This window comes from Priapulus caudatus, unplaced genomic scaffold (assembly GCF_000485595.1).
Source record: "Priapulus caudatus unplaced genomic scaffold, Priapulus_caudatus-5.0.1 Scaffold133, whole genome shotgun sequence".
Lineage (NCBI taxonomy): Eukaryota > Metazoa > Priapulida > Priapulimorpha > Priapulimorphida > Priapulidae > Priapulus > Priapulus caudatus.
In genome coordinates, this window is record NW_014577194.1 from 694031 (window position 1) to 702103 (window position 8073).

At 45.7% G+C, this 8073-nt stretch overlaps 1 protein-coding gene across 1 annotated transcript in view; it reads left to right on the forward strand.

The window, feature by feature from the left end:
• Window positions 1–6566, forward strand: part of LOC106805919 — a 92583-nt gene extending 86017 nt beyond the window's left edge. The window contains exons 4-5 of the mRNA XM_014807690.1: window positions 547–700; window positions 6159–6566. Coding sequence (XP_014663176.1) covers window positions 547–700; window positions 6159–6566 — 562 coding nt within the window. The remainder of the gene's footprint in view (window positions 1–546; window positions 701–6158) is intronic.
• The last annotated feature ends 1507 nt before the right edge of the window (window positions 6567–8073 follow it).

Consider the following 8073-nt stretch of genomic DNA (forward strand, 5'->3'; position numbering starts at 1 on the left):
TGAGAGAGAGAGAGAGAGAGAGAGAGAGAGAGAGAGAGAGAGAGAGAGAGAGAGAGAGAGAGACGGAGAGACGGAGAGATGCTACTGGGTAATAGAGGTTCCTGCGTGCGCTTACAAAATAATCCGACAGTCACCGGTAATTTCGCTTACACGTCAAATTTTCATTTCGGAAAAAGCACGTTTTCTCTATATATATGATCAAGAAAATTGATTAAACGGTCCGGGCCTACATGCTTCTGATATAAAAGTTTACGGAGATTTACAGAACATTTCACCGAGGCTCTCTCCCATCACGCGCTTCTCTAATCACTCTTCTCTAACGAGACTCTGAGGTGAGCTTACGCGCATGCGCTGACAGGAAAAAAACCCAGAAGAACAGAGAAATAACCACGCAGCCGTATGCCGATGTTAGATTCGATCCGCAATTTTTTTTTAAACGTGTTTCAATTGCAACCGGACGTAACGTGTTTCTTCGTCGACATTCCTCACTGGTTCTTTTTTTATTCTTTTTGATTTACGGCCGTTGTTGATTCTTTTTTTTTCCAGCGACACGCAGTCGATGGAGAATTACGTGGACGACAAGCTAATGCAGCTGGAGCATCAGATCGTCATCTTCGCCGACCATCTCCGCATGGAAGGCTGGGCGTTCGGTTTGTGCGGCGAGGACATCGTCATCGTGCTGTCTGTCGACGATGCGCAGGTACGAAACACACCTGTATGTATAGGTAGACTGGGTAGATCGCACAGGTGCACGCACGCACACGCACGCGCGTACTTACAGATACGCACACTCACACACATGCATCTACACGCGCACACGCACCTACATGCACGCACGCACGTACGCACACGCACACGTATACACGCACAGGCGCGCGCGTAAGTACGTAGAACACACGCACGCACGCACGCACGCACGCACGCACGCAAGTAGGCAGATCCACTCAAGAACGTGCGCACACGCACGCACGCACGCACGCACGCACAGAAACGCTCCCACTCGTGCGCACATAGATTGACAAATCATTTCGCGCATCTCAGGCCTATATTGCTGTGCGTTACGTGGCCGCTGGACCTCTGGACCTCTGGACATAATTATATGGCTTTTCGACGCATTTATGAGCCAATTTCGCATAGGGAGCTCGCAGGCCGGTTACTAAATCAGTAATCTGTGTATCTGATGATCGCTCTGCTAATGTCATGTATCGTTCGTTGAGAGCTGTAGATCTATAGACTGCAACCCTAAAAAGTTCTGCGTTCGCTTGTTGGTACGATGAACGAACGTGCTCATCGGGTGAATAACAAATTGCGAGAGAGCTTCGCACTCCGCCGCCGCAAAATTCAGATAACTCGTTAAAATATTATCGGCGCGTTACCGCCTCTAAGGAATCGCAAATTAAGGTCGTTAAAATTTTATCGTGTTTCTCTGCCATCATTTTTTTACGCTACGTAGATAAAAAACTGAGCGCTTCCCTTCGGTCACCCATCTACGCCAATTTATTCTCTGTAATGGGATATTTTTTACGAGCTAGCAATTAGTAAGAGAATGCGCTCATTCATCTTGAAAATATAATAAAACTTAGATATATATTTGAATAATTTGAAATGAAATTACAGCACTTACTGCAGCGCGCGTATACTGTGTGTATCATCAATAACTAATAAGTTATGCATATAATTAGCACAAATGATATATTTACAAACGATCCTCGTAGGATAGCATTAAGTAAAAGCCCGATGGATACATTCGAGCGCATAAATTTATGAAAAGGGTCGCATGTATTATTCAGGACTAGCGCAGCTTCGGAGGATGCGAATTGGATGTGCAGCTATCTAGCTGATGAAGTAGCGGGAAAATGTAGCGTCTGTTCGCCGCGTGAGAACGATCAAAGCGGCTTTACACCTTTTTGCTTTCGCTAAGAATGCTCAGCGTCTGGCGAATTGAATCGTATTTTGCTGAAATTATACTTTCAAAATAGACAGCGGATACTCGAACGGTGGGCTTAAATGTCTATCAGAAGGACTCGCTTTATAAACGATGAGCTGCCTACGCATAGGGTACACGCGACAGAATCCGTCTTGACATAATCTATCTATTGTGCACATGCAATTTCAACGACCTGTGGCAGATACTGACACTTAAATGATTGCGATGGACATTACTTGTGAAACGACTCAAATAATGTAATAATGAATTCTGTCGCCTACAAACTCGATGCATGAGTGTTTTGCAAAAATAGTACGGCGGATTACCACCAGGTGGCTGACAGTTTTTATGCTAAACTTATAAATATCTCATAAAACATTTAATGGGATATCTATGGCCGAACCCTTTTAGCGTTCGTGATTTACTATATGTGTACATGTGTCTATAAGACGCATTCGTATGCGTGTGTCTCTCGCAACCAATGCTCTTGTTATGCTCTCGTAAAAGACAATGCAAACGTTATGTACGCATTCTATTCCAACAACAACAATCTCTCGCATCAAAAACAAAAACGACAACAACGACAACGACAACGACAACGACAACGACAACGACAACGACAACGACAACGACAACGACAACGACGACGACGACGACAAACGAACAACGACAAAACGACAACGACACAACGACAAGACAACGACAACGACAACGACAACGAAACGCCATACGACATCGCGACAACGACGAACGACATACGACAACGACACAACGACAACGACACACGAACAACGAAACGACATCAGGCAACGACAACGACAACGACAAGAAACAACACGACAACGACAACAGACAACGACAACGGACAACGACAATAGACAATCACACGACAACGACACAGACAACGAACAACGACAACGACAACGACAACGACAATCGACAACGACAACGGACAACGACATACGGACATCGACAACGACAACGACGCGACACGCACGACGACGACGACCAACGGACAACGACAACGACAACGACAACGACAACGACAACGACATCGACAACGACAACGACAACGACAACGACAACGACAACGACATCGACAACGACAATGACAACGACAACGACGACGACGACAACAACAACAACAACAACAACAACAACAACAACAACAACAGCAGCACACAGAAGGAGCAGCAAAAAGTTTACACGGGGTCACAACTAGAATAACGGGGTCCCATATCGCTCCGACCAGTTTCTTCTCAGAGAATGTCTTTGAGGATCATCTCGCGGGTACATCTCTACTGTAACTAACTAACGTCTGTGTGCGCGGGATGAGATGCAGAGTTCATTAACGCTGGTTGTCAATCGCCGCTAATGACACATCTACCTACTTCCGCTGATTGCAGATTCAATAACGAGCTTCTCGTTGATCTTGTAGAGAAACAAGTGGCAGATTTTATCTCGTTATTAATCACTTCAAACCATTAGAGGCGTAACGGTAACTCCATTCTCGTGGAATATAGAAGAATATATATATATATATATATATATATATATATATATATATATATGTGTGCGTGCGTGCGTGCGTGCGTGCGTCCGTGCGTGTGTGCCGTACGAACTACATAACAGTCTACCCTTAGCTCCAACTATAACCTTACCCCTTACACTTTACCACTTACCCGTTACCTCTATCCCTTACCTTTAACCCTAACCTCTAACCATAGTTATAACCATAACTCCTAATCCGAATCTTAATTTATAACTGCTATTGCGGATATTACACTTTAGCTCAATTTCCGCGCATGCGCTCTGGTTGTCGTCATCGTCGTTGTCGTCATCCATCTTAGAATCTTTCTCTTCGTCGGCCGTTTGTCGGTTATTTCGTGTAAACAGTTACGCTTCCGTTCAAACAGACGACTACAAAGCCGAGCGCCACCCTGCGCCGGCTGTGCAACTATTGAAACTGTGTTTAATCTATCGATGCGCAGAGCATTATCGAAATCGATTGACGCACCGCGAAACAAAAGCAGCTCGTGGATAAAAAAAAATAGTTGCCCTTTGCAGAGCAGAAAAAAATATCACCGCGATAAACGAACGCACGAAAGGACGGCAGTGAAGTAGAAGAAGCGAGAGAGTAAATGGACGCTGGCGCCGCTGACATTTAAAATCTTTTACTTTCTGCGTGTGTATGCCGCCAAGAAGTCCCGTGCGGCTTTGCGCTGACAAAGGCCCTAGTCCGCGAATTTTCAGGATCGTTCCCTCGACGTAGTAGCGAACTGTATATGTACGAATTTTAGCCATATATCACAGTGACATATAGGATCGGCATCAGATGCTCTAGAGATTCCTTGCCTGTCCATCAACCCGCATTCTCGTGTGCTTGTATTGTTGTCAACGGCCGAACGCAAAATGCAGCATGAGAAAAGCATGACCAGAGACGCTTACGTTTGTTCATCCGCATTATGTCGTCATTGCACGCTACGGTCGCAATGTCCGACGTAATATGTTACGTAACATGATAGCTGTCAAATGTTATCCTTCTCTCATCATGATCTCCTTACTGAAGCGTCTAAATGAACCTAGTTTTTGTCGCCTGAAGCGCGTGAAAATCCTAATTCTAACGCGCTTCAAGGACGTGAATACAGGGTGATACTCCATTAGGAGTGTTCCCAACTTTTATGTCATTAATGGTCATAATAACATATATATATATATATATATATATATATATATATATGGTAATATATTAGTTTGTGGTTTAAAGTCATTTAGGTTAGAGTTAGGGTTAGGGTTCGGGTTAGGGTTAGGGTTAGGGTTAGGATTATCAATCATTAATCATTAATCATTAATGGTATCAAAGTTGGGAACACTCCTAATGGAGCGTTAGCCGCCTACATCAGGATTGCGTGAAGCTCTTTCCATGCATAAAACTCGCGATAGAGCTGCAGCTACTAGCTCCTTCATCACGTAGAAAGACTGCAACCTCTCTCATTATCATACGGCTGTTTCCGCTGGGAGTGAGTGTATAGGATCATATATCACAAGACTCTGATTACGCTAGAAGTTGACAGACCACGGCCACGAGCCCGTATATATCGACATTTACCTTCGCGTATAGCTGAGAGCCGAATGCAATCTCGTGCAATTGAAGATAAATGACGAGTCTTTGACAAGTGAACCGATTTGAACAAACTCGATGCGGACGAATACGTCAGAAAAGGTCAGAAGAGGTCAGAAGAGGTCATAAAACGAGTGAATCCTCTACTGTGTTTTGCGCCCGCGTATTCGTTTTTAATTGCAGTCACACGACTAGCGTCGATTTTATAGTATAGGCAAAGCAATGAGCAAAATGCCGATATAAAGGTTCGATCGATGATAGCGTGTATCCTAGATTTACCAGAAACTATACATCGTGGGGTAACACTGTATGACGATATGATCATCGTATAGTAGTATAATAGTACCGACTGTACATTCGTTGTTAGTTGTTGAGAAGTAGCTAGCGTAAAGTATCTGTCCGTCCTTTGTACGTCGTATATACCGCTTATACCAGCCCTACGGGCATGTTCGCACATATACGTGTATATATTACAGTTTTATTTTATGATAAATCCACACAATCAACCTCTTAGCAACAGTTTCGACAACGGGTCTAGCTGTTTCTGTCAAGCTGAATGAAATTGCTTGGGCTCGCTACCAGCGCAGTTGTCGAAGCTCTTGCTGCTAGCTTAATTACGCGGATTTATCATAAGATAAAATCATCAGGAAATCCGATGAAGTTTCTGCAAGAGACTTGAGGGAGACGCATTCCTATTTCAGCCGCCGTCTTTCTCTTAAACAAAACGGAAATCTCTCCCTCGTCCGCTCGCTCCCCGATAATTCGACTCGATGTTCACTTGTTTTTCCTAGTCCCCGATAATTCGGCTACACGTTCACTTGTTTTTGCCCCTCCCAGTTCCCGATAATTCGACTCGACGTTCACTTGTTTTTGCCCCTACTCGCGCCCTGATACTACGACTTCACGTTCACTTGTTTTTGCCCGTCCTTGTCTTCAAACGTACGACTCCACGTTCACTTGTTTTTGCCCCTCCTCGTCCCCGACTCGACGTTCACTTGTTTTTGCCCGTCCTTGTCTTTAAAACCACGTCTCCACGTTTACTTGTTTTTGCCCCTCCTCGCTCCCCCGACACTACGACTCCACGTTCACTTGTTTTCTTTTTTTTCGCAGCTGCACACATCCGTCGGGCAGAGGTCGCGTCGTCTGCTCAGCAAAGCTAAAATCGACGATGTCTTCAAGCTGACGAAGCGCTACTTCCAGGAGAAGAAGTACGCGCTCGGTCTCCTCATCACCGTCGAAAAATACCGCGAGATTCTGACTGGAAAGTACGTGAGTCCGCAGGAGTCCGAAGAGACGAACATTACGATGGGTCTCTACATCGGTCTGATGTCGATCGTCGTCATGATCGCCGTCATCATCTGCGTCGTCTGCATAAAGTCGATCGGCGAGAAGTTCAAGCCGAAGCGACGCGGACTGGAGACGGCGGCAAGCGGCATGTCGGCAGCGGCGACGCCGGCGATGATGTGGGCGGGCGCCGGAGGTGCCGGCGGCGGCGGCGGCGGCGGCAGTCAGTTGTGACCACGTCCAGCCGCGGTCCGCTACGTGCGACAGTATCTGTTGAACAGGCAGGCGTATGCGGGTGGTGCAGCAGTAGTAGTAGTATAGTAGGAGGTGGTGAGGGTGGTGGTGGTGGTGGATGCCCGCACGGTCAGCCTGCGTTCGCAAGCAGCGGACTGGAGGACAGCGATGATGGTGTGAGGGCGCGCCGACGTCAGGGAGTCGTCGGCCCGTGCGCAGGATGAAGCGTGCGCGCTCATGTTGACCCACGCTGACCCGTGACGTCGTGATACGCTGCAAAGTGCGGTCTATATAAAGTGCGGTATAAGCAGACACACGGAAACAACACATACACGGACACATACACGGATACACGCACGCACGGACGTACGCACAAAACACAACGCACACGCGTGCACAACACTTACACAGACACAGACAGAAAAGATACACGGACACAACACATACACGGATATACGCACGCACACAACACGCACGCACACACACACGCACGGGCACGCACAGTTATAAAACAAACTCGGACCTTTTTTCGAGTTTTTCGAAGGGCGACGATTCTCTCCTTTGCTGGTCACCTATATATAGTTTTGTTCGCGACGGAGTATCGTTTAACTGGCAATAATAAGGAGAATGATTTCTCGAGTGCCCATATAGCGAAAGAACAAAATTGAGTTGAAAGAAAGACACGTATATGTATATATGAGGGTTTGATGCATTCGCACCTCATTAAAACTCAACGTTGGATGAGTGAGAGATGCGGTTGCTAGGTGATAGCAGTGCCACTCACATTATAGTTGTATTTTTATCTGCTTGTTTTCGCCGACGTTTTGCATGTCAGCCTCGTAAGCTCGTGGGTACACATGTAAGCGTGTTATATGGAATTGATGCTGGCCTTATTCACTAGATGTCAGCACGGTATCATTTTTAGCTAGTGTCATGTCGCATATTTTACACGCGACAATGAACACTGTTACCAATATCATGTAAGAAGTCACGTAAAGAATGAAGAGGTTTTCTCACTCTGCAGGCGTCATCACGGCTAATGCACTCGTTATTGTCCTGTAATATAAAACGAACGTGCCGCAGGCTATTCTGTCTGCTAAAGCATGCGGCAAGCTCAAAGCAATACGCGAGTCGAACATGAGATTTCTACATTGCTAGTTAAAATATTAATAGTGATGATGAGATAAAAAATAATGCATTTGTTAGCAAACCCGGCTGGAGTGGAAGTAAATTCATTGTTTAAACTCGAAATTAGCAAGGGAAATCATGCGAGTTTTACTTTGATTAAAACATGATAGATCGTCATATACGGATCCCACTGAAACATTGATCGCAATGGAATGAGAGTTGCGAGTGGGGTTAATGTCAAAAACCATTTTATATGGCTACACACACACACACACACACACACACACACACACACACACACACACACACACACACACACACACACACACACACACACACACACACACACACACACACACACACACACACACACACACTA